At 40.1% G+C, this 27,921-nt stretch overlaps 2 protein-coding genes across 9 annotated transcripts in view; one reads left to right on the top strand and one right to left on the bottom strand.

Moving 5' to 3' along the window:
• On the bottom strand, positions 1-24,050 carry clspn (claspin). Of its 2 annotated transcripts, none has more exons than XM_079590946.1 (24): positions 23,867-24,050; positions 22,739-22,850; positions 18,017-18,360; positions 17,133-17,285; positions 16,983-17,039; positions 16,815-16,887; positions 16,297-16,399; positions 15,125-15,594; positions 14,309-14,497; positions 13,411-13,571; positions 13,052-13,236; positions 12,922-12,959; positions 11,724-11,908; positions 10,012-10,507; positions 9,464-9,524; positions 8,554-8,653; positions 8,044-8,147; positions 7,800-7,961; positions 7,573-7,694; positions 7,362-7,489; positions 4,160-4,283; positions 3,908-3,984; positions 2,853-3,014; positions 1-393 (listed from the first exon to the last, which is right to left on the bottom strand). In XM_079590946.1, the coding sequence occupies exons 2-24, from the start codon at positions 22,797-22,799 to the stop codon at positions 280-282; spliced, it is 3,669 nt and encodes a 1,222-aa protein (XP_079447072.1). In that variant the 5' UTR covers positions 22,800-22,850; positions 23,867-24,050; the 3' UTR covers positions 1-279. The 2 variants fall into 2 exon arrangements, with proteins under 2 accessions (XP_079447072.1, XP_079447071.1); XM_079590945.1 differs by having other exon boundaries at positions 23,320-23,935.
• An 86-nt stretch (positions 24,051-24,136) lies between these two features.
• Positions 24,137-27,921, top strand: part of ago4 (argonaute RISC component 4) — a 35,015-nt gene continuing 31,230 nt past the window's right edge. For all 7 annotated transcript variants that reach the window (XM_079590953.1, XM_079590952.1, XM_079590951.1 and 4 more), the window contains exon 1: positions 24,137-24,270. In XM_079590953.1, the coding sequence (XP_079447079.1) occupies positions 24,252-24,270 (19 nt within the window). In that variant the 5' untranslated portion in view covers positions 24,137-24,251. The remainder of the gene's footprint in view (positions 24,271-27,921) is intronic.

The following is a 27,921-nucleotide window of genomic DNA, read 5'->3' as shown; positions in this document are numbered from 1 at the left end:
CTGGTTAAAGTTCATTTAAAGCAGGTTACGACGTTCAAACTCAAAGCATAAAAGCTCAAACGTCCAAAGGCAGTAAAAATGCATATAGCCGTGATGCTTTAAAATACAATTTAATTTACAATTTTATAAAAACGAATAAAATTACATCACTTAAAAGACAAAAATCACAATATGTACATGATAGAAATCATCTAAAACAAGCCGAACTCATCATAGCATTTAGTATGGACATTAGTAATGTACTAATTGTTAGTAATACTGTGAAGGCTGCTGGGATGCTCAGGTCTCCAGGAAGCTGAAGATACTGCGCGGCGGCCCGGCGGGTTTGGTGGCGTTCCCGAGACACGGGCGTTTGGCAGCCGGAGCGGGAGAGTCCAGGCCACGTTTCTTCATCTGGGAAATTAATACTCATACTTCAGAACAGATCATCATACACCATCATACAATAAACATCTCTCTTAGTGCTGAAGTAGAGACACACTGAGGTGGGATCGTCATTCTGAGACGACAGCGCCATCCAGTGGTGTAGTTATGAACTACATGCAAGAATTATGAACTCATATTTCCAGGCTCTGTTTATGTTATTTCAACTCCAAAGTATAACATCCCTGTAAATGTAAAGCATAAATAATTTTTTTAAAGGATTAGTTCACTTCAGAATTTAAATCTCCTGATCATTTAGGGTGTATTCACACCAGGAAAGTCCGATAGTTCACTTGCTTTGGTCCGGACCAAATAATTTTTTTTGTTTTTTGTTTGGTACGGTTCGCTTTCACACTGCTCTTTTTGCAAGTGAACCAAAATGTGTAAACAAAACCACACGTGTGCTAAGGTCGTCCATTCATTGGACAAGGATTCTCAAGTAGGGAAATCAGTAAGTGCAACAAAAAAAAAGGCTCGGAGATATAAAAAAATATAAAAATAAATTAAAAATAAATTTGGAGATATTTCGTAGGCTACTGCAATATTTGTTCTTTTACTGTCTTGTTATTTCGAAATAATATGTGTGCGTGCATCTGTAAATCCGGTGACACATGTATTGATTTTTATTAATAAACAAGTGTTTTCTCTAAAAGTGTCGACTCGGCTGCAAAGATGAAGTTGACGATCGCCATCTCCGTGAGAACGCGCTTAGAGAGAAATACACATAAATAGGCTAAGCCTATGGATTACATAATCAGAAAGTAGCCTTTTTCTTTTTTCGTTTTGAATTATTTCGTTTAAAGACATTTCAAGCTTTGTGTATTTGATGTATTTGTCATGTCTGTGTGAGGCATACACTGAGATTCGTTAAGTTAGGATGTGCTCAGTTCACGTGCAATGCAAATGAGCGCGCGGGCGCCTCCGTTATATTTGTTTCGTCGGCCTATTCATTGAATACAGGCTATTGGTTGTTGAAAAATGTATTAAAATTAAGATACAATTTATACAAAACGAAATTCACTTTAAAGAAAGGCTTTCTATAACAACTTCAACTTCAACGGTCAAAATCATGTCTGACCCGCTCCATGTCTCATATTGCGCATCCTATCTCGGTCGTGCTGTTCACTTTTCATAAATCAACATAAATGGAAAAAAAAAGAACATTATAATATTTTAACAAATATGAAACGCGCTTTTTTAAATGGCTACAACAGTATAGTAGGCTAGGCCTACATATCCTACTCTCTATTTGTACACATTTCTGCACATTAATTTAATTCTGAATTTTGCACACACAAGTTGAAAGGCATTTGTTCAAATCAAGTTCACGGATAATTGTGCGTGCATTTATTAGCCTAATCAATCATTATGATACTAAAATCCTAACAAATAGGCTATGCTATGTACAAAAAATCAGATGAGTTCTCTCGAAAAATCTCTCGTTCACGTTCATTGTATTAAAAGTGATTCGTTCAGCGTTCGGCGAAAATATGAACGCGTTCAGTGAACACGTTCATGCACAACACTGCCAATGATGCACACACGACGCGCAGAATGACGCGCAACAGTGGCCTATCGTGTGGCCAGACAGCGCGCCGGAATGGAATTCTCTTTCGCACTTGAATTAACAATATTGGGTCGATATTGATATTGGGCCGATATTGGGTCGGTTCATGTTCACATCGTAAACGAACCGTACCAGAGTTCGTTTGGAACCGTACCGAGACCACCTCTTCAGCTGGGTCTCGGTTCGATTGTTTGGTCCGCACCAGAGTTCGATTGCTGTATTCACACCTGCCCAAAAGGTCCGCACCAAGGGGGGAAACGAACTAGAGTTCGATTCAATCGAACCAAACAAGGCAGGTGTGAATACACCCTTACTCTCGTCATCCAAGATGTTCATGTCTGTCTTTCTTCAGTGGGACAGAAATGCAGGATTGTGAGGAACAAACTCCAGATGTTCTCCATATAGTGTCTTCAATGGTCCAGCGGGTCGAAGGTCCAGATGTGAGTTTCAGCTTCAAAGTCTCTCACGATCCAGCCGAGGAATAAGAGTCTCATCTAGACACACCAGCCGACATCTTATAACTAAATACTTTACTGTGAAGCATCCATTGTCCTGTTTACTTGTATTTGTGCTATGTTTTATTTTATTCTCTTGATTAATTTTACATATTTGTGTGTTTTTACTTTGTACAGCGACCTTGAGTGTCCAGAAAGGCGCTTTTTAATTAAAAGCATTATTATTATTATTATCTGGACCTTCGACCCACTGGACCATTGAAGTCACTATATGGAGAACATCTGGAGTGCGTTCCTCTTTCTTCAGTCCAACAGAGAGAAAGACATGAACACCGTGGATGACGGGAGTAGATGATCAGATGGTAACCCTGAAGCGGACTCCTCCTCTAGCGCGCGGCGGGCCGTACCGGTTTCCTGGGGCCCTGTGACGTGGATGGCTCCTTCTCCGGGGACAGGGTTTGGAAGAGGAAGCCCCGAGAGCTTCTGGGGGCCAGCGGGTTGCTGTCGGAGATGTTGGCCAGCTTCTGCAGCACGGCTCGAGGATGGCTGAGCAACGAGCCTCTCTTCACCTGGACACCGGGACACAGAGCAGACTCACATCTCGGACTCTACATCCTCTTAAAACCTATGAACACTATAAATGCCACTCAAATACAGCGCAGTTTTCAGTTGCTTTGGTTTCGGAAGATTTCTATTTTTTTTAATGCAATTTTAAAACTTATTGATTTTTTGTAATTTATTATTTTATTTACCTTTAAATTACAAGATTTGATCAACAAATAATAAATAAATAGTAATTTAAGCACATTCTTTCAACTTAAATTCAAAATAATTCACAATTTTAATGCACAAACCCTTTTAATTCAGCTCTAAATATCTTACATTGAGTGTCTTTGCCGACCTCTTGTAAAAAAATTAATAATATAACATGATATTTCATGAGTTTAGATGGCCTTATATCTCTATGGAGAAGATGAGCTGTTCCTCGGGGTCCTAAAGCCAGTTCCCTTCAGTGTGCATTCAGATACACAAGTACACATTATAAAATCATTTTTGGGGGAATGTTTTAGGATTTTTAGTTTGAATTTTGAGCATTTTTTGGATTTTCTATCTATACTGAAGCATTCCTCGCATTTCATTCATTCCTAAGGGGGTCAAATTGATCCATGAGGGAAAGATTTGTTACTTTTTAAAATTTCAACCACAAAAATCCTCTATTTTGTTGTTATTGATGTTTTCGTGGTTCAAGTGCGACAAAAGTCCTAGGGTCTTGAACCCCTCAGATGAAGTTTCAGGTCAAAATGACTCGATGGCAGGAAACATAAGTTGAAATAATTTCGGCTAACGGCTCCAACAGAGGCTCGTAGCTCAGAGTACGGCTGTCTTCAGCGGTGATCACTGAACATCCGCTTGCCTAGAGAACAGGAGTGGCCGAGTGAGGAGTGTGTGTTCAGCTACTCACCACAGTGGGCTGGAACGGCTTTCTGAACTGGTTGGCATTGGGAGCCGCTTTCTCCTGCAGAGGAACAGCCGGAGCGTCTGTGAACAGGAGAAACTGCTTCAATACGGGTTACACATCCTCAACCCGGTTTATTAGCAGCGTGTCACGCAGAAAGTCCACACTAATAATGAGCCAGCGCTGCAGGGGTTAAATACGGTCAAGATTGATTCTGAAATGTAAGTTTAGCTTGTTCTTGTTCAGAGAAATGCACACCTCTCTTCTGGAGGGTCTTAGCCGTTAGCTTCTTGGCTAGCTTCATGAACTGACTGTCCTCGTCTCCGATCTTCTCTTCATCTTCTGCTTCTGCATCCTCTCCCTTTTTGGCCCGAGCTTCAGTCTACAGAACAGAGCCCAAGTCAGACCGACACCATCATGCACACACACATTTAGTGCTGTGCAACCATTAATCTCACACAAACTTTGTGTTTACATAATATATGTGTGTGTGTGTGCGGTGTATACTTATTTTGTATATATAAATACACACACATGCATGTATATATTTAAGAAAATGTTTTATTTATATATATAATATACATTATGTATAAATATAAATATATACACTGTATAGGGACGTCCCGCGTGACGTCACGCCATTTGGAGCAGCCATTTTGACGGAATAGAAAATGCTAAACCGCTGGTGATACTACAGCTCGTCGCGAAATATTCCTATCATGCCCGAGCGATGCTGTGCAGTTGGATCCGATCAGATACGTGATCATACAAAAGGAATATCTTTGTAATGTATCCCAAAAGAAATAAAACGGAGAAACAAGTGGTTGGTGGCAATAAACAGGTGATTTTGTTTTGTGTTTTCCCCTGTAAACTCAGTTTAAAGATTATTACAGGTAACGTCACTATAATTTGGTTATAAAAATACATAGACCAACTTTTGCGGTGATGATTGAATAATCCTTCCCCGCTGGCGTCCAAATCAAAGAGTTGCTGACCCATCCGGACTCGTGATACCGATAGCATGCTAACGTTAAGCTTCTGTATGCTTTTAATGAAGCTCCGGTGTAGCGTTAGCGTGATGGGAAGTGAATAATGTAGCTGTAAATGTCACCGAACTCAATGTCAGGAAGTTGTTCTACACATTTAATGCCTGTAAAAAGAACTTGTGGTGCTTCATATGGATCTATGATTCCTATAATTCTCCTTTTGCAGGAGAGATGCAAGTGGGAAATCCTTATTTACCTTTTGAATGTTGAGCGCCTTATGAACTTTATATAAAAGCTGACGCGGGACAAAATGCCCGGTTTCCCAACACGTTGAACTGACCAAAGCCACTGTGCAATTTTAATAGGTACTTTTAAACGCATATAGCTCAGTAATGTCAGTTTTATGTATTTTCTGAGAGGGGGCGGGCGGGATTTTTGTTGGGAAAGTCCGGGGAGAGACGCACACTTAGACTGGATAAACACATGCAGCATCTTAATTGTTAAGAAAATGAAACGAAATGAATGAATAAATAAATCAAGCCTTTATAACATAACACTAGGCTATATCATAACTTACAACATTCAGAAAAATGCTGCACGCGCACCCCTAGTTCCTACGTCTATGGCCCAATGACGCTACTATGAGCATTTACTAGCTAAATAAATGCGGGTCGGGTACAGAATGTTCTTTCCTTATTTTTTGCGGTCCGAGTTGCTGGCGGGTTAGTTGAAAACGTCGGTCGGGTGCGGGTTGTTTGTACATTGACCTGCGCATCACTGCACTGAGTAGCTGACGGATGTATTCCGTCAAAATGGCTGACACGCGGCTAGGGGTCACGTGACTGGGAGATCCCTATATACATGCAAATGTTTCTTAAATGTCTACATGCATGTGTGTGTAGGTTCTTGCAGGTTTCAGGAAGTCTAATTTAAGACCTTTTTAAGATATTTTAAGATCATAAAGATTGAAAAGTAAGACCTACACGACGCATTAACCCACAAATAACAAATAAAATTAGCATCAATTTGCACTTTTTGTTTACATAAACATTAAAAATATAACAGTAAAAATGATGGCTAGATTTTATCTAACATGTTATCTACTAACATGTACAAGTTCAAATAAAGTTTTGACAAAAGGTTTTATAAAAAGATAAACCTGACATATTTCAGCCTTTAAATCATAAAAGAAAGAAGAAAAAAAAAGATCAATTACTGACATTTACAAAGCACATTAGCTTATCTTTTATTATTAATAGTAATATTTGGTCAGATTTCCCCGTGGCGGCTGTCGTTGCTATGCAACCATGCACTGCGCGCTCCACGACGACAGAAGTTTTAGCAGCTTTTGCAGAATTATGAAAAGTTTAGAACAGTTAACTGGTCCCATTGACTTCCATAGTATATAGTTTTTCCTACTGGAAGTCAATGGGACCAGTTAACTGTCTGGTTACCGACATTCTTCAAAATATCTTCCTTTGTGTTCAGCAGAAGAAAGAAATTCATACAGGTTTGAAACAACTTGAGGGCGAGTAAATGATGACAGAATTTTCATTTTTAAGTGAACGATCCCATTAAGGCGAGACACTACAGGTGAATAGGGTACAATTTTAAAATAATAGATTTCACCATGAAACTTCCTCAGTTGATTACTTACACAAGTTCATAAAAAAAATGTACTACAAGTTTTTGAAATTTGTATGTTTAATTATGCAAATCAGGCATTATCTCATTAAATATGCACAATTTTGCATATATTTTCGGTAGATGGATCTGAACATATGATAAAGCCAGGTGCAAAATTCTTTTTTTATTTTGATTACACACAAGATGAAAAAAGATGTTCAGAGGGATTTCAGGAAATATGCTTTCATGACCTAGGAAATCTAAATATACTGTCCATAGCCTTAAAACCATCGATTTTCACCATATTTTTTAAATTTAAAATGTCACATAAATCAGGCCAGGAATGATTTATTAACAAATCCCTCTGAACATATCTTCAGAATACTGCTAAGTGTATAACTGGAGAGTTTGGTGTGCATAGGTGCTACATAGGCTGAGATGTTTATACTGGAGAATGATTTTGAGAGAAATAAGCCAACTTTTGTTGAATTTCAGAGAAATCTACAGACGCAAACAGACAAAGTGCAGTAAAATAAAGACCTAAATGTGTATTTTGGACTTTTTTTTCACCACAAGTCTGAAAGAATACATGTTATTGAAGACAAATAGCCCAACACCTCAACATTTTTTAATGTTTTTGCCTGCCGTGTCTCACCTTAAGACGTTTTTTAAGGCCTTAAATTTAAAGTTCAGAATTTTAGACTTTTTAAGACCCCACGGGAACTCTGTTTAAACAAAATAATTATACACCGCACACACACACACACACTATGTAAACACAAACCTTGTGTGAGATTAATGGTTGCACAGCCCTAAAACACTGATCTCTTTCTCACACACACACACACCTGTTCTCTCATCCACTGATCCCGCTCTATCCGCTCTTTACGCCTTTGTAATTCAATCTGATCGATTTCTTCATCTTCCTCTTCCTCGTCTCCGTCAGGACCCATACCACCAAACTCAAAGTTATCATCTGGACAAAGCAGGAAAAAGACATGAGTAACGGTACAATCATACCTTCCCCCCCGCTCTCCGCATCCTGATCACTGAACCCACCGATGTTCTTCCAGCGGAAGCGGCGCGCTCGTCCCGGTCCGTCAGAATGCAGATCTCCATCGGCGAGGTACCGCTCCTGATAAAGCCTCAGTTTACGCTTATCATCATCCAGGATCTGCTTCCTGGAGGGAGAAGATCATGAGCCTCACGTCCTGTACTCCAGATTCACAAACTTTCAGGGATTTCAAGGACCCGTGGGAACCAAACGCAAAGATGAGCTTTCTTACATGTGAATTTTGTTAACCTGGTCCATCAGTTCCTCATCTGACGGCAACTCTTCCTGGATCTCCTCCTCCTCGTATTCATCAGCAGCTTCATCATCCTCATCCTCGCTGCCCACATCACTGCCAGACAGCTCCGCCTCGGACTCCACGAACTGGGCCAGACGGCTGTTGGCACACAAATGACACGTATAGATACCAGTACACACACATAAAATGTATTTGTTAGCAATAATCCTAATAGACATACGCTTTCTTCTTGCCAGGGCGTCGCCCAAACACCGCTTCCCGTTCCTCATCTTCTTCATCTTCTGTTTCCTCCTCTTCGGTGTCTGATTTATCCTCATTTTCCTCCTTAAATAAAACAAATTGTTAAAGTCCCGCTGTGGTGAAAATCCAGCTTTTAATGTAGTTTATGTGTCTATGTGGTGTTATTAATACGCTTTAATGTGTAAGTTCATAAGTGGACAGCATTGCTGAGTATTTTCTGCTTAAAACTGCAGTGAACCAAAGACAGTCTCAAACACACGGTTTGAAATCGCTGGTGTTTCTGACGTCACACACTACCTTGACCAATCAGATCAACGTGTGCTCGTCAACCAGTGGATCTCTGAGTGAGTGGAGGCGGGGCTCATTTGCATATTCATAGAACCGCGCATACTAAATGACCTAGTTTTCCAAATACTAATTGTCTGCACCACTGGTTGAACTAATGTTGTCACGTTGGGCAAAAGTAAGCAGAGTATTTTCTAATATCCACCTTTTCACTGAGGCTGTCCACGTCTGACACGAACCGAAACTCACAGTCGCCCTCCTCCAGCTCCTCTTCCTCCTCCTGCTCTTCAGTCAAGCTCTCGTTCCTGTTAATATGGGCAGTTAGAACCAATCAGCATGTGGAGGGGTAAAACACAAACAAATGAAGAATACATGTAAACACTGATTATTAGGCTTGGGTATCGTTTTAATTTGAACGATTCTGCTTATATATTCCTAATTTCAATTCCAATAAGGTAAACAACAACAACTTAGACATAATTCACATTTAGTCTGATTGCAAAACATTTAATTGTAGCTGAAAATCATGAACAGAAATCCACAGGCTGAAGAACACTTCCACAAGGAACGCTTGCCTGTGGTTTAAAAACACCATAGCAAAAAACAACTAGCCGAACTAATATGAATTTCAAACATTATTAAAAACAAGTAAACACTCAGTAATTAAAAAAGAACAAATATTTTAAAAATAGCAATCGCAACAAATAGATACAACTGACTAAAGATACGATTGAAATAAAGTGTTTTAAGATTTTCAGGAACAGAAACTAAATCAAATGTAAGATAACACTGCACTTTATAAATAAAATATACATTACAAATATAGTTATAAAAGTTATGCAGTCAAGAACAAGTGAATGTTCTGTACACACACACACACACACACACACACACACACACACACACACACACACACACACACACACACACACACACACACACACACACACACACACACACACACACACACACACACACACACACACACACACACACACACACACACACACACACACACACACACACACACACACACACACACACACACACACACACACACACACACACACACACACACACACACACACACACACACACACACACACACACGTTACCTGTTTGTTTCAGACGGCTTTTCAAAGGCAGGACTGGAGACGGATCGCAGTGGAGAAGCAGCTAAAGAGGATAATACACACAGTGTTAACTACAAAACTTGAACATGTATCCTTTGGGGACATTTCATTTAATAGTCAATATTATTGATCTCCTGCATTGACTCCATTATACGAGAACTGAGCTGAGCTGGACGATGACATCACGGTTTTATCCAGAGCGGCTATATGTATGTATTTACTAAATTAATAACTTCTTTACAACCTAAATGAAACATCACTGAGTTTACTTAACACTCTTTTCTTCTGGAAACAAGCTTTGTTGCATTATTTCTCTGTTATCTCTGTAAAGCTGCTTTGAAACACTGTATTGTAAAAAGCGCTGTATTAATAAAGCTGACTTGACTTAACGGTAGAAATGACCAATAAAATCTCTTTTTCCCCCATCCTCAAGGTCTGCCAAGTACCAGGCTTGTATTTTAGAGACTAATGCACATCTACCAAGCCACAAAACCCTCCAACAGAGTAAACGACAACAAAGCAGGACTTACACGGGCTCCCGGTGAACTTGCCGGAGCAGAGCGCCAGCAGCTGGTCCATGTCGTGGCTCTCTCCGCTGCGCTCCTCTGGCTCTACAGCCTTGTTCTTCTCCCTGGGCTTCCCGACCGGCTCTTCAGGCTGAGTGGTGAACGCTCCCGAACACAACCCCATCAGCTCGTCCTCCACTCCAGGCTGGGTCTGGCCTGACCCGAAGGCCCCGGAGCAGAGCCCCAGGAGCTCGCCCATGTTGGCGTCCATGGCGTTCTCATCCAGGCTGTCGAGTATGAGCTGGCGTTTGTGGGACCGGCTGGGAACGCCTCGAGGGCCGGCGTTTAGGAAGCCGTCGGCATCCAGTAGCTGAGAGTGTGTGTCGTCCTCCAGAGAGAAGCGCCCCTGGGAGTCTCCGGCCCGGGCCGCGGCACACTCGCTCGGGGAAGAGGGAGCGTACAGGTCCTGGGAATCCTCCACCGGGAGCGACAGGGAGGGTTCGGACATCTTACCCGAGCTCTGAAGAAGAAGATGCATTCAGATTAAGTATCTGTTAAATGAGCAATATAACAAATCATCATGGTCATACACAACTGAAACTCAACTAACCCTTTTACCAGGATTATACAAAGTACTAATGTAGTAAGAGACAGCAGTGGTGGAACGGATCACAAAATTCAAGGTTCGGATCATTTTGGGTTTTAGAGAGACAGATCGGATCAGCAAAAAAAATAAAAATGATATATATGTAACTTTGTTTTTTCTTTATTACTGCATGTGTGTGGTGTGTGCGGTCACTTTAAGACCAACTGTGCCGCCCGAAAAAACTGACAAACATCCATATCTTTCTCAAATGTTCATAAACGAGAGAATACTCTCAGAGACGGGCATTTAGACGTAATTTTGTGTTTATGTGTCCGGCAAGGAAACGAGGAATTCGAGTGTTGTCTGAAACGAGTCTCTCTCTCTCTCTGCGAGTGTGTGTGTGTCTGTGCGCACAGATAACACGCGAGTCCCGATTTTCACCACTTCCTCTGCGCTTAAAATGGTTTGAATGTGTAAATTGGCAAGACAAAACACATCCAAATTATAAACTTTCACTCTATGATGGTTAAATTTAGCTGTTAATCCACGAATCGCATGAGTGCCGAACTGTGGGCAGTCCGAGCGGATCAACTGCAAGATATATATATATATATTAGGGCTGTCAAAAGATTAATCGCGATTAATCGCATCCAAAATATAAGTTTGTGTTTACATAATATATGTGTGTGTATTGTGTATAATTATTATGTATAAATACACACACATTCATGTATATATTTAAGGAATATTTCCATTTATATACTGTATATACATTTATATAATTTATATTATATATAAATATAACCAATTTTTCTTAAATATATACATGATTGTGTGTGTTTTTATATATATAAATAATTATACACAGTACACACACATATATTATGTAAACACAAACTTTTATTTTGGATGCGATTAATCTTTTGACAGCCCTAATATATATATATATATATATATATATATATATATATATGGAAGGTGGGGGACGACACTTTGCTTTACAGGGTGATATGGCTGCTGGCCAATTAATTACTTAAAGCTCACTTGAAGTTCTTCGATAACACATCAAAAACGACTAGCCTAACAGATAAAGTTCAAACATGATTAAAACATGGTATGAAGTCCCAGTGAAGTGCAGTGAGTGGCTCACCTTGGAGGCGGAGCCGAGGAAGCTGGGCCGGAAGAGGCAGGGAGAGGGAGAGCGAAACACACTGTGGGACAGGCCTCGCCCGGCCGCTCGGGTCACGGGCTGATAGGACGGGATCATCGAACCCATCAGCTCAAAACTACTGTTGTGACTGCTGTCCTTCACCAGTGACAGGGTGTCATCCTCCTCTGCGAACACAGCCCAACGTCAGTCCGACTTCACATGCATTTCACACACAAATGGGGTTAGGCTGACAAACTGCATGATTCGCTTCGATTCACAAGACTCCGGGTTCGTACAGATATGGGGGAAAAATCCAGGACTTTTTAAGCACTACATTTTAGGTTTTCAAAGACTACAACCAGAGATCGCACTTATCAAACAATATCTTACGTTTTTTTTAACTCAAATTACAGATTAAGGCATCCAAAATACAACTTACAACATATTAAATAATATACATTAAATATAAAGCTTATAATCTATTATTGTTCAATAAATCATATTTTATATTATGTTTTGTGTACTTCGTATCGAGAAAAGGTCTGATGGGGGTTTATCAGACAGGCTGCAGTGTTAATATTGCACTAAAAGATTGCATTTGTGTTTTTTTTTTCATACATTTATTTTATTTAAATAAGTCAAGCACTTTTCAAGTAACTCTTCATAAATATGCCTGTTTTCAAGGGTTTTCCAGGACTTTCAAAGTCAAATTCAAGTACTTTGTACGAACCCTGAAGACTGTGATTCAATTAATTACGATATATTAATTTTGATATACATCAATTACATGAGACATAATTAATTTCAGAAAGTTGTTCTGTCTCTTTCATCTTTCCTTCTGATGTTCATTGATGTTTATTTGCTGCTGTAACTGGTAGTAAAGAAGAAGAGATGATCGGTTCAACTTAGGCGCTACATTAAAGAGGCACAAACATTGCTTTAATTTATTATAAAACAGACAAGATTTGAAAGCGGAGACTGTGTTTCATATCAAAAGTATGGAAGCTTATTGTGATTATTGGATGGCAGGAGCTACGAATAATGTTCAGTGAAGATTTGTTCACGCAAAACATCATAGACTAAAAGATCGATTCTTGGGATTTAAGAATCAATATCGGTTCATCAAAATTAAGATTAAAATTGAGAAATCAATATTTTCAACCCAAACCGAGGGTGTTTAATATCCATATTCACTCACCCATTTTATTGTACGCTCCTGATCTTCTCACACCATCCCTGGACAGAAGACGACATTATATTAGTATGGACTGTAGAAAGTGTGTTGCAGCCAGATTGTGAAACACACACACACACACACACACACACACCCTGTGCGGGAACAGGAGTTTCCAGCAAACAGCATTAATGTTCCATCGGTGTCTGCGGGAGTCGGAGAGGCACTCTTGAAGCCTGGAGAGGGACACGTTTTCACCGAGACGTCATCTTCAGCTTCACCTTCCTCCTTGTCCAACGCCTCCTCTACATCACCACCACCCAACAACTCATCAACACCCTGAAAAGGAATGGAACAAACTGTTAAATATATGACTATGAATTGAGAAAAGTAAACTACTAGTGTCCCGGAGCGGGCGTTACACATATATATATATATATATTTCTGTCACTCTTTAACAATGGTTGGGGAAACACTGAAATATATTGAAATATATTGATCCATTTCCAGTACCTCTTCATCCTCTGACTCGGTCATCTCTTCCTCCTCCTCCTCCTCGTCGCCACAGTCCTCATTATCCAGACGGTGCAGAGCCGCCCGGCGCTCCCGCTCCCCCCTTCTGCGGATGGCCATGGCCTGTTGCAAGCGAGACTTCAACAACACCAGTTTCTCACCTAAAAACATGCACACAAGGAGTAAAAGAAAGAAGACGTTACAGCAGCCTCTATACCTGCAAATCAAAGCACTGTCCCCTTAATAAAGAGATACTAGGAGACACTTACTAGCTAATTACAGCAAACACCTACAAATTACAAAAACTTCACGGTTTTAAAATATTCCTGCTTAAAATTGTATTTATTTAATAATTATGGAATTGTGTATGCTTCTAAACATTGAATTAAATGCCAGATTAAATTTATTTTCTAATAAAATACCAATAAAATACAGGATTGTTTTTTTTTGCATAACATGGGACTGTTAAGTATAAAACCCGAAATAGCAGTTCTATTTTTAATAATTTAAACATTTGAGAAAGCCTAAATATGCATTCTTACAACATCGAAAACATATCACAATCCAAACACCTTAAAGTAAACAGTCATAAGTCATTAAAGGTATATCATAAACAATAGTTTGCATAAACAATGCCACATTTTGACGTTGAATGTGCAGCGCTCAGAATTAAACCCCCAATAATCACATTAAGCCATATTCCAGTTTTACAGCCTCAAATTTAAGACCTCTTGAAATGATACTTAAGACTTTCTTTAATAAGATATTCATATTTGGCAAAACTGACTTAAACAAACAAAAAAAACACACGTGGATCTACTTTTGATTCCAAAACACGTTTTCAGTTCGCACACATCTGTTTTTAGTGGCAAATGCGAGTGAAATGATGTGCCTGTACCGGGTTTGACTTTTGCAGGCTCGTCCTCTCCCTCGTTGACTGTGATCGTGATCGACTCCGAGAGCAGTTCCTCCTGTCCTGAGGGGGCGCTCTCTTTCCTCACGACATTCAGCTGCAAAGTGCGCTCGCGTTTAGGCCGAGGAGCAGGCTGGACGTGCTTCATGAAGCGCTCCTGTAGTGCTTTCAGAGCTGACACACACACACACAGGACTACAATCAGAGATCGCACTTGTTGAATAATATCTTTATTATCTTATAAATTCTACAAAATGTAAATAAACTAATAAAACAAAATGGTGTAAATAAAGTGCAGCACATGGAATAACTGCGGTCACTTTAACCATTGAAAAGATACTATACACAAAGATATCGCTTTCTCATTAAAACTGATTTTTGTCTCTCTCATGTATTTATGATTGGCCTGAAGAATGAAAGCTGTGTCATATACTTAGATATTAATGAGCAATATCACACTCATAGTCACGTGAAATGCCTCTATATCTGCATCAGACGAGCTTCAGCGTTAATTTTGTGTGAAAATATTGTTTTATCAATAAAATTACAAACTAATTTCACATATATTTTCTTTAAATAATTCAAGCACTTTTAACATTTACATTTAGCAGACGCTTTTATCCAAAGCGACTTACAAATTTGAACAATAGAAGGAATTAAACTAGCAGTAGGACAACCGCCCTTTTAATAATTTTAATAAATATGGCTGTTTTCAAGGGTTTTCCAGGACTTAAATTACAAAAAGTTAAATGAAGCACCTTGTACGAGCCCTGTAACACACCATCATATCCAGAGCCTAACCTGTGTTCTCCTGAGGCGGCTCCAGCTGCACGAACGCCCCGTCGTCGGCACACAGCTTGGCCACGGGAGGAGGATCGAGGCCCAGCTCTCGTAGTCGGGCTAGTTTATCCCTCCGAGGTTTGAGAACATGAGATGATGATGATGATGTCGGAGGCGGTTGCTTGTCCTGGTCCTCGTCTGAATGTTTACCTCCCTCGGCTTCTGGCTCGACGCGAGCGTCTTCCTCCTGACCCACAGGCTTGAGTTCATCAGGGCTTATTTCATGCTCCACTCGTGCGTCGCTGCAGGGCCGAGGTGAGCCACCAGCAGCAGGACTGGTGTCCGTGTCTTCCAGAGACTGAGGTGCTGTGGACCAATGGTTATCCAGAGATGACTCTGTTGGAGGGTTTAAGTCCTGCTGAGGTTTAGTGGCTTGATCTGGAGGTAGATGTGCATTAGTCTCTAAAATACAAGCCTGGTACTTGGCAGACCTTGAGGATGGGAGAGAAAGAGATTTTATTGGTCATTTCTAGTGGCAAGTTAGGGTTGTAACGGTATGAGATCTTCATGGTATGATAAATATCATGGTTTCATGGTATAAAACAGTCATTATTATCATAATCATCAGCTATAATGACCCTTAAATTAACGAATGCAGATAGGCTTTTTTGGTTGAACAAGTTTTTTTTTCATTCAAAAAAGTTTGTTATATTAAACCATATGGAAGTATGAGTCCACCTTTTGAAAAAATAAAGTTATTTATTAAATAGGAACTGAAATGTGGGATTTAACTTGGATGGGGGCAAACTAATTCCCATTTTTATAATCAAAAACATGTCTAATCAAGTGAATTCATAAAACCTTAACTTATTTTTTATTCTTTATTATTTAAGATAATGGCGTCTTATGAAATGTATTTAAATTGCCTCAGAAATTCTGTTATAATTTGTCTGGATTCTATGATTAAATACAAGTATATTATTGAAAATGTGCAATATCGTTCAATATAACATCATCCAGCTCAGCTCAGTTCTCATATAATGCTGTCAGTGCAGGAGATCAATAATATTGTTGAGTATTAAGTGAAAACTAAGCAAGCCAAACGTGAACCAAAGGCGACAAAAGCGTATGAATGCCTGCGTGAGATTAAGGAGTTCATTAGTGCCAGAACTGATAAGACTTTAATCTCATACTTGAGCAAAGCCATGGCAGGACCCTCGGGGCGAGGTCTTCTCTTGAAGAACTGGTCGAGGCTCTTGGGTTCTGGCATGTGATACGGCAGATTCAGCATCGACTCTGCAGATATATCAGAGAAAGAAACGCAAAGAATTACCTTTATTATTATTATTATGAGATGATATTTGCCCTGTCTACACCTCCATTTATAAGTATGGAGAATTTTGTTTTGTTTTTGGAAGAAGTGTCTTCTGCTCACCAAGGCTATCAAAAATACTGTAAAAATGTGAAATATTATTACAAATTTAAAAAAAGTTTTCCATACAGTAGTCTAATTTATTCCTGTGATCAAAGCTGAATGTTCAGCATCATTACTCCAGTCTTCAGTGTCACATGATCCTCCAGAAATCAGTATAATATGATGATCTGATGCTCAAGACACATTTATGATTATTATCAGGGTTGAAAACCTTATGCTTTATGTTTGTGGAAACCGTGTCCAGTTTTTGCATGTAATCGAGTCCTTTAGACTGACCTCGGACCAGCCTCTGACTCTCACTGTGAAGCTGCTTGATCGCCTCCTTGCTGGCTCTCGCCGCTTTCCTCTCCTGAAAACACCATGTGTTCAGTGAACAGTGTTATTTTACATTTAGGCTTAATTATTATTTATGATATATGACCGTAAGACATTCAGCACTCCCACCTTTCGCTGCGGCTTGTTCTCTTGCTCCTCGTCGCCACTGAACTCAGACACACGAGGCTATAGACAAGTAATAATAAAAAAGAAGCCATTAGTAACGCATTCAGATTTGCGTAGGCGTTTTCAACACGGAAACCTGAGGTCTGTGCCTACTTTGAGCTTGGCTTTCTTTTTCACAGCAGATCGGATGGCATCAAGAGACTCTTCCTCTTCATCTTCAGAGTCTTCCTCGAGCTGGGCATCGAACAGATCAGAGTCTCCCAGCAAACAGCCGCTGTCATTCAGTGCTTTGATTGGAAGGGCCTCCTTAAAATAGGGAACAAATAGAATTTATATATATATATATATTGAAAAAAGTATAGTTGTATTTGAAATATATTCCCTTTTTCAATTGCAAATATACTAACAATTTGTTTTATTAAAAGTATATTTGCATCATGCTTTTACCTATTTTCACAATACAACTTTTAACACACTTTAAAATAATTGCGCAATTTTAGAAAAACATACTTGAAGTGAAAATTCTGTTTATTTTTTGAAAAGTGCATTCATTTTAACTTTACTTAAAAATATATTTTAGCTGTGTGCTGGAAATGATAATGCATTTAAAGTATACTTTCAAAATACATGATAGTATACAATAGTATATATTGTACAAAGTATAGCCAAGTAATATTTGTTTATGTAATGTGCATTTGTTATTGAAGACAAAGTGTGCAATTTGTAGTATTTGGAATAATTAAAGGTATTACTGAGCATTTACTTTTTACTCAAATATAATACACTTATGATACATCACGTATGTTTTGAAGAATTTATAATGTACTTGTAACACAAAAAAAGTACACTTTAATTTAGCAGACTAAATATAATGCTTAATCACAATTTAATCACAACTATGATATACTTAGTAGTACAAAAATATCATGAACACACTTGAAGTGTAATGAATTAGTCTGGCTGCAAGTATACTTTTGTCCACCAGGGTTCTGAAAGGCTCACAGTTGTAAATGATCCGCACACACACACACACACACCTCTGTTTTCTCCTTCAGTCGCTTAACAAGAGCAGCGTTGCGCTTCTCCTTCTCTTTGCGTCTTTCTGACTTCTCCCTCTTTTTCTTTCCTTCTTTTGGTTTGATTTTAACTTCCGCCTTCTCAGGCTCGCTCTCGTCACTGTCCTGTGCGATGCGGGACACTCGTCTCCCAGGCTTCTCTCTGATGCTCTGGGCCTCATCGGTCTTGGTCTGCTCGTCGCTGGACTCGGACAGAACCAGAGCGTTCTCCATCCCAGCCTCTTCCAGATCCCCGTCGCTGTCGCTGTCCTGCAGGGCCTTTCGAGAGCGGCTCTTGCGACTGACGACGATCTCTTCATCTGAATCTGGAACAGAATGCATCTTTCAGGCATGTGATTGGCTAAGGACAAAAAAGCAGGAAAATATACTGATACTTGAATTCATATCTTGCTACTCAGTCAGAATCTCATTAACCTGGAATCCCAGTCTCTGTCACAATAATCATATAACGTTAGGCTATGTGATGTTTTAGGCCTATTTTGCAGACATCCATTTAAAATGTAGGCAATGGCTTATAAAGAACCTTTCTTCCATATCCACTTAGGTTTCTCAGCTTGGACTCAAGCATTTGTGTGGTCCAGGTAACGTTAACTTTGCATAAAAAAAATGGTTAAATCATTCGCATGGCTACTTTTACTTTTATACTTTAAGTAAATTTCCAAGCCTGTACTTTGGTACTTTAACTTGAGTAAAGAAGTTAAATCAGTACTTCTACTTTTACCAGAGTATTTTTTAACACAAGTATCTACTTCTACTTGAGTACGAGAAGTGAGACGGACTATTTTCTTTAGCGGAAGCAATATAAATCGTTTTTAAATAAATAAACTCCTTTTAAAATCAATATTTTGAGTCAAATTATTGATTTATTTAGTATGTAGCCATGTAATAAGCGGGATAATGTAGAGTTTGTCTTACATGTCCTTCATGAGACACACGCGCGCGGTCTCTTGCTCTCTCTTTCCCTCTGTCATGCACGTGCTACGCGGTTTGAAGCACAGTCTCTGTCTCGCGGGCGCGCTCACTCGCTCGCTCTAGATTCCGGGAGAAACTATTTGCGGCCATCAGTGAGCTATATATTTAATATAATTATTAAAATATAATTATTGATTTTTCATTAGACTATTTGTTGGTGCCCCCTCAGCACTCGGCACCCTACGCACAGTGCGTTATGCGTGTGGTGGGAGTGGCAGCGCTGAATGAACCTTATTGAAAAGTGTTACCATTTTATCAGTTAACGGTTAATAATCGGATAATGTGAGGTAGCCATATAAGCGGGATAATGTAGAAACAGTTTGTCTTGGGCTACTTCATGAGGCACACGCGCGCGGGTCTCTCTCGCTCTCTCTCCCTCTGTAATGCACGCGCTACGCCGTATGGAGCACAGTCTGTTTTTTTTAACAGATCTGCATGATTCACGTAGGTCACATTTTCTGGTCGGAAAATCCGGAATTCCGGAAAAATCACATCCCTGATCTTTACTATAAACAATAGATTTAGGGGTCACTAGCCACGTTTCCACTGTCGGGCCAGGGCCGGGCCGTGCTAGTGCCAGTCGCGTTTCCACTTTCACTAGGGGTGCACGATATTGACAAAATGTGATATTGCGATATCGATAATGAATATTGCGATATCGATATTAATTTCGATATTTCAATTCCGATCACTCAAACCACTTCTGGAGGTCTGGGCCGCATTCCAGACGAAACTGGACAAGTGTAAGTGCATTGGTTGTTGAAACCACATGTAAATTTTACTTCAAACAAAAATGCTAAAAATGTAACGTGTGAGTGTGTTATCGGCTATATGTCGAGTTATAGCCAGATATGACGGCGCTACTGCAGCACGCATCACCGCAGCTGAGCATCGATTCATCAACGTGCAAACTATCACAAATCAAAGTGAAAGTCGCAGACGCTTAACACACAGTCATCTTCATTAAAAGTAAAGAAAAGAAATGATCTTCCCAGGGCTGTTGCCGCTCTCTCTTATTGCGGTCTTTGATTTCTAAATTTTAGCTGACGATCAATAAAGTGCAGCTCATAACTGTTGCTTTCGGTGACGTGGACTCCATTAAATCTGCATATAGCGCGGGAACTGAAGATCGGATTTATATCCGTTTTGCAAAAACACATTTATGTGAGCAGGTGTAGATGGAGTCGGTTTGATAAATCAGAGAGCTATCCGATCTGAGAAAACACATGAAGCGGCCAGGCCTGATGTTTATACTTGTGCGCTGGTGTGTGCGTCGAGCCAGCAAGTGTGTGTGTGTGTGTGTGTGTGGGGACTGTGTGGTAGAGCGAGGGAGAAGTGAGAGAGTGACGGCGATTAGCTTTGGAGCGAGTAGCGACTAGAGTCATATTAAAAGAGAAAGTGTCTTCTTTCTGACCACTGTGGGAAATCTGTAGCATGGAAAGTTAGCCCTCTCCTTGACTGCATGTTGTTTATGGAGAAGCAGAACCAGGACATGAGTCGGGGAAATGCAACGCTACCAAGCGACGTGTATTTTTCGAGAGGTGCATGTCGGACGCATCATAAACAAAATATCACAAAATTATCGCGAGACTTTCGATATAATATCGGGCAACGTGATATCGCGATAACGATATTGATTCGATATATCGTGCACCCCTACTTTCCACTGTCACTTCCGGGGCTTGATCAGGGTTTCTGGCCCGTCGAATACCTTGGGCCAAAACCGTCCAGCTCGGGCAAGAGGAGTGGTTACGAACAGAGCCGGAGTTTACTCGAGTCGGGAGCGCCGGGATAATATATCTGTAGCCTACTAGGAGTCGAGAGAGTGCTAAAGCTCCTCAGGTCGTATTTTTGCTGGCATATATTTGTAGAAATTATCCTTCTTTCTAAATGTGATATAAATGATGTCCTGTAACTGCCAGATAAACAGAAACAGACGCGACTGAAGTAGTAAGCGTGTCCTCTTTCTTTTGTGAAATAGACCTAACGGTAATTTATTTCGGTGTGACTAATGTGCAATTTTGACAAACTAATTCATTATGATCAATGCATCACTTTTTATTGTAAACCTGAAAAACATCGATGCTTGGGTTTTAAATATTCAAGTGAACATAAAAAATGCCAGAAAACGGTCACTTCTATCGTGTTTGTTTTGCAATGCACGCAATTTCCAGTGATTTCTTTCTGATTAGTTTTCTGATAAAACTTGCATTTGTTGGTGAAATGATGGGTTAGTGTGACGTTGTTCCAGAGGTGTGTGTTACGGGCGTGTTTTAGTGAAGCGCTGTGGAGCTGCTGGCCCGACAGTGGAAACACGGTTACTAATCAGAAGTGTTCCCCGTACAACATCGTAACTCGCTGCTTCACTACTGTAGTAAGATGCATCGTTGAAGAAATCATCTAGCTAGTCTCGACTGTTTCCTGACACCATAGTGTCACAAAGTGGTCGTTCAACCACGTTGGTTAATGATGTCACAGGTGTGGAGTAATGACTACTTTTAATGAATCTGTTTGAGATCGAATTAATGCGAGATAAATTTGCTATAAATTACGGACATGCATTTTTCTCCGTTGCTTTATTTCCAGATTCACTCATAGACTCGTTCTTACACTAGAGCTCGTTCACACATGCGCACTCTTCAAAATCTGTGCTTTAAATCTCGACAAACTAAAAGACTTAAATGACATTTGTATGTATTCTAAATATAAGACACAGATTGCACTGAATGTCAACTAACCACATGTCATGCAAACTAGAAACTCTGCTTCTAACCACAGGTCCAGATCTGTCGCTCAAACACATCTCTGCGATGCTGTTTGTGAATGTTGGTTGGTAAGATGATTTCGGGAAACACCGACTCGCTGAACTGCCGATAGCGACAGAACTCGCGAACATTGTTGCGATAAGATGCTTTTGGGAAACGCACCCCAAAAAGTGCAAAGCATTAATTTAGCTCATTCACCAAGGCAGTGAGGATGCGTCAATGAGATGCACTTTATGATGGATAGATGCACTTTTATGATGGACAGACGCACTTTTATGATGGATAGATGCACTTTTATCATGATAGATGCACTTTTATGATGGATAGATGCACTTTTATCATGATAGATGCACTTTTATGATGGATAGATGCACTTTTATGATGGATAGATGCACTTTTATGACGGATAGATGCACTTTTATCATGGATAGATGCACTTTTATGATGGATAGATGCACTTTTATGATGGATAGATGCACTTTTATGATGGATAGATGCACTTTTATCATGATAGATGCACTTTTATTATGATAGATGCACTTTTACGATGGATAGATGCACTTTTATCATGGATAGATGCACTTTTATCATGGATAGATGCACTTTTACGATGGATAGATGCACTTTTACGATGGATAGATGCACTTTTATGATGGACAGATGCACTTTTACGATGGATAGATGCACTTTTATGATGGACAGATGCACTTTTACGATGGATAGATGCACTTTTACGATGGATAGATGCACTTTTACGATGGACAGATGCACTTTTATTAAACAGAAACAGCCATTCACTGCCATTATAAACACATACCATTATAATGCCATAATAATACATTTTATAATATAACTCTGATTGTATTCGTCTGATAGAAGAATGTCATGACTTGAGGGTGAGTAAATCATGGGCTAACTTTCACTTTTGGGTGAACTCTCCCTTTACCTGGTTGGTTCTCGGGGATCGTGTTGCTGTCAATCACCGGCTGCTCCATCGGGGAACCCATGCCGCTGTCCGAATCACTCTCAGCTGTTCGGCTTTCGGCCAGATCTACAGCCTACAACATACAACATCCACGCTTATACCATTATGACACCGTGTCAGGGCAAATACAACCAATAACGTTCAATTTGATGAATCGCGCGCTTTTGAAAACACAACAGAATGTAAACATCGCATTGGTGACTATAACCATTACGAGCAGAAAGCTAACGTTACCTACACTGTATTACTATTTATTGCTCTTTTTATCTGCTGTAAACACGAAATATAGAATATATTAAAAAGACATTCAAAATCTGGCAACAACAAGCATAAAAAAGGCATTATTTCCCTCAGGCCTTACGTTAGAAAGAACAGGATGAACAGCTAAGCTGGCTAGCTAAACACAAATAACCTGATGAATTCATTCAAAGCTTCTATCACCTGACGGGAGAATTATTTCACAACTTTTACTTGTTTACCAAATGTAGTCATTAATATGTATTTTTGAGGTAGTTTGGTTTTATTTTGCTCTGATACGTTACCCGCTCACAGAGAAGAGAGCTCATCTTTCAGGTCGAGTCTTGGGCTTTATTCGGTGCAAAACTACATCAATCGCACGAGGAAGTCACTCCAAAGACGTATAAACGTAGTAAACGCAATCTTTGTATTCAAAACGTCATAAAGTTAAAATATAAATGTTATTTTTACAGTGCCAAAACGTATACATCCGACTCCCGCCCGATAGCAATATAACTTCAGCCTTCGCGCGCTGGGCTCGAGCGCTTTTCTTTAACTGACACCGTCACTCTATTCGAGCCTCGCTATTGGACAAACGGTTGTTGGGCGCTCGCGCGCTGTGCTGATTGGACAGGACTGTCAGCAGTGAAACACCAGTAACGCTTATGATTGGTCAACGCTGACTGTACACGGACAACAACAGAGTTCCAGCAAATAATTGTGGGACAGGAAGGATATTTCCATTATAAAACACATCAGATGCTGCTTATTTGCATACTGTTAAGATAACAAATAAAGAAAATACATTGATTTGCGATCGATCAATCAAGACACGTGCCGAATGTCACTTACAACAGAAATTAAAGGGCGCGTAGCAGATTTTCCCTGGGTTTAGATGGTCAGCTGAACCATGTGGAGTTCCTAAAATCAAATTAAGTAATAAAACACGGACTGGATGAGCATTCGTGCGCCTCACCGCCCAAACCTTTATCATCTTCCCTTTGAGTGTCAATGTGCGCGTCCACCAACCGAATTTGGCGTCCTCGCGCATGCGCACTTACAAATCCCATGGATCTGCTTTAAATCACTCAGAAGACAACGCAAGCACAGCGCTACACATCTACGCATACTTCCATTTCTTAAATTAGCCCCTTTCAGCTTCGCGATACCGCCCCCAATTTCAGTGTCGGTACGGAGCCGCCAGGCCGGGACAGAGACGGAGAGAGATCCCTCGGCCATGGAAGCGCCCGGACCCGGTAAGTGCTGGAATATTACGCCGTGTGACAGCGTAGCGCGGGCCGTTGCTCTGCCTCACCAGGGCCCGAGGCTCCGCGCTGTTTAGGCCTCAACGGAAAAAACGAAAACAATCCACTTATCACACCGCGCCTGTTTGTGAAAACCATCCGAACGACACTTAACTGTTAATAATCGCACTCCAGCCTTTAGAGAGAGCATTTGAGAAGCCAACAAGTGTGTGTTTATTACTGAATGAGCGTTAAATGGCTCGAGTCCAGTGCGGAAGACAGGACGGCATTGTGTGGTGGGGATTTAACCACACGCATTTTCCTTCCGCGTCTGCCGTGAACAACCCTGCACGATAAACAACACGGCCTTTGTTTTGAAAACGACACGCATTCTGGGGTTTATCTCGACTGTGTGTTTGTCAAATATCGTTGTGTGTGTATTGCGCGAGCTCGGGACGCGCGCGTGCTGTTAAGTTGTAGCGCGCGCGCGGGTCTGTTTTTTTTTATTGCTGGCGCTTTGTTTGATCCCCATGTGCGTTTGTTTATGCCTAAATGTTGACCATGCCAGAGGAACACGATTGACAGGACTTTCAGAGCCAGTCACGTATTTGATCGCATGCACAGCAAACGAGCAGCCGATGTCACTGTAAGAATGAACTCGCTGACCTATGACAAATAGGCTTAGTTATGATCTCAGGCCATGCAATGCATGATAATTATCATGCATCATACTTTTATTAAAAGCTAGTCCACGTTGACGTCTTCAAATTGCTATGTTTATGAGCACAAGCTGATTTTCTTTTGCTTCCACATGCATTTGTTTTCATGTTGTTTGCTTACAGACTGAACGCATGTGCTTTAGAAAAATCAGCTTTTCATGAACCTTGCAGATCTTCTGGCTCATTAACTTCAGTTTATACAGTCTATATTCATGTTTGTGCATTAGACAATGTGGAAGCCATTACTCTATTAGAGAGAAAGCACACGTCCTAACGAAATTAATAGGGTGTCTATTAAAAATAAAAAGCAGTTGTTGTGTTCTGGGGATGTTTGCATGTAAATGTAGCTTTAGTTCTCCAGCTGTGAGGTCAGGCCAAAGATCCGCCATCAAAGTGCAAGAATGACAATGTGTGTTTATCGGTGTTGCATAATTAAACTATAACAATACAGCCCTGTGCGCTTGTTTGTCGACTAGCGCTGTGGCTCCTGCCAAACATCAGCTTTGTTTTTGTTTTTCCCTTTTACTGCAAACATGAACATGACCATACTTGATCCACTGGTCTTATCTAAATGTAAATATAGTAAATTGCATAACTATTTAGTAATCTTAAACAACTGCCATGCATTTAATTACTTCCTAAATGAAATTTAAATTTGAAATGGGTTGAAACTAGCGATGTAGGGCCCTATAAAATCCATTTATTTTTTCCCAAATTCAGTTTTTTCCACTTAAATTTGTGCAAAATCCATTTTTTATTTTTTTTATTTTTGTGAATTCCATTTTTTTTACCCTTTACTGTTATTTTAGTCGTAAAAAGAGTGTGCTTTTAATGTTAATGATTAAAATGTATACAAATGAAATAGGAATGACCTTAAATTTGAGTTAATTAGGGATGTCACGATACCAAAATTACAGTAAAATTACAATCCCTTTTACGGTTCTCGGTACCACAGCAAAATCTGTGTGAACTATTTTTCTATTTTAACTATTTGGGAATTTTTTTTTTAATTCAATGACTATTATTTATGACATTAATCATAAGTAAATAATATATATAAGCATTGAAGGCTACATGCTGTTTAAACTTATATTGCTTATAAAAAAGATCAAGTGAAAAATAAGCAACCTATGCACACATTACCACTGAACAACATGCAGTAGCCTAATATAACCATTTCTGTCAATCTCTTCAAGTTAAAGCAAACTTTTATTTTGACGGGTTGCCGAGAAAACCTTTGAGTGTCTGTGTGTGTGTGTGTGTGTGTGATATGATGATAGTTTTTCTCAAATTAAACAGTAAAGTTTTCATGAAGCGGCTCTGGAGCTGAAGTTCATGTCCTCATTATATCGTGAGGCCGCAGAGACTGGTGTGTGTGTGTGTGTGTGTGTGTGTGTGTGTGTGTGTGTGTGTGTGTGTGTGTGTGTGTGTGTGTGTGTGTGTGTGTGTGTGTGTGTGTGTGTGTGTGTGTGTGTGTGTGTGTGTGTGTGTGTGTGTGTGTGTGTGTGTGTGTGTGTGTGTGTGTGTGTGTGTGTGTGTGTGGTAAATGAAACCGCGCGTCTGCGCCATTCAGAGACAAGCAGAAAATGCCGGATTAATATTTAAATAGTCTTTTTGTGGTTTAATATACACTAGACACTATATATATATATATCGTGGTATATATCGGCTACAGTGCTCCTAATAGAAAAGTTAGTCTGAAGCCCTGGGCTTAAACATGGACGCGACTGAAACCAGCGGAGCCTGTTAGTGGGTAACGTTACCGGTACTACAGAATTGCATTCCAAATATGTAAAATTCTGCGAGATTCCGCGTTCACACTAGATTCCGCGTTAATTAGCCAATTCCGTGATCGTGGAAACGATAGGGCCCTAGGGATGCTCAATATATCGGCCACCATATCGGTATCGGCCGATATATGTTAAATTTTTAATATTATCGTTATCGGCCAAATAAGAAAATTTGGCAGATAAATTAAAGCCGATAAATAATGTATTGTTCCTTCAGCTGAGACGCTTCAGATGTGCACTGCTCAACATGATGCTTGCAATATGAAAGGAATCACTTAAAAAAAGATAAAAAAAAAAAAAAAAAATGAAAGTGCAACATGTGCAGCGCAAGTCTATCGGCTATAAAATCATAATGAGAACATTATAATTGTGTGCTTGGGACATGTTTTTAAATGGTGAGACGGACTCTTGTTTTTGTAGTCAGGCTCTCAAAAAGTATATACAATTTTTGACTTAATTTATCGGCCGATATATCGGTTATCGGCTTTCAAATATAAAGAGTTATCGGCCACAATGTTGATATCGGTGCATCCGAGTTGAAACTACCGTTCATGTTGAACTTTTTTTGCGCATTATGCTTTTCATAAGTACTGTTTGACTTCTGGAGATGAGGAACATGACGGATGAGCAGCTGGTGTGTTGGAGATCTGATGCATGCTGGCTGTGGTTCCGTGTGCCGGAAACACGGATCCGGTGATGCCGAGCATCCGCTGTGTAATCCCGGCGATCTGCCTGTGTCACGAGACTCTCTTCACCATCATCATCATCATCAGTCCAGATGCCCCTCAGTTTAAGCCTATCATGCCATTTAGCTCGCCGAGCTCACAGCGAACGCCTGTCGCTCCTCATCACAGACACGGTGCATGCTGGGACACTATTGGACTTCCAGTGCACCTTTTTTATGGCCAAATTAACCTTTCAAATGGGAATTTCTAATGCATTGGAGTGATGTGGCACTGCATTATACACCCTCCTGGATTTTGTGTATTTGCATTTGCCAGATAGTTGCATGATCTTACCATTCATATTCATAATACTCAGATTTTCTGCATGCATGAAACTAGGCATGCATGATATAACCGGCCACCGTATCGGTCGATATATGTTGATTTTTAATCTTACTGTTATCATGCCGATAATAAAATGTGGCCGAT

This window comes from Phoxinus phoxinus, assembly GCF_949152265.1.
Source record: "Phoxinus phoxinus genome assembly, chromosome: 19".
In the NCBI taxonomy this organism is placed as follows: domain Eukaryota; kingdom Metazoa; phylum Chordata; class Actinopteri; order Cypriniformes; family Leuciscidae; genus Phoxinus; species Phoxinus phoxinus.
This window is presented reverse-complemented; position numbering and strand designations above follow the sequence as displayed.

Excerpts from the sequence above, each read along its gene's own strand:
- clspn (XM_079590945.1), bottom strand. The coding sequence starts at position 23,343 with ATGAGCTCTCTTCTCTGTGAGCGG. Across the intron at positions 17,286-18,016 it reads GACTGAAGGAGAAAACAGAG|GAGGCCCTTCCAATCAAAGC; the intron begins GTGTGTGTGTGT and ends CCCTATTTTAAG. Across the intron at positions 14,498-15,124 it reads GCCGCCTCAGGAGAACACAG|CTCTGAAAGCACTACAGGAG; the intron begins GTTAGGCTCTGG and ends TGTGTGTGTCAG.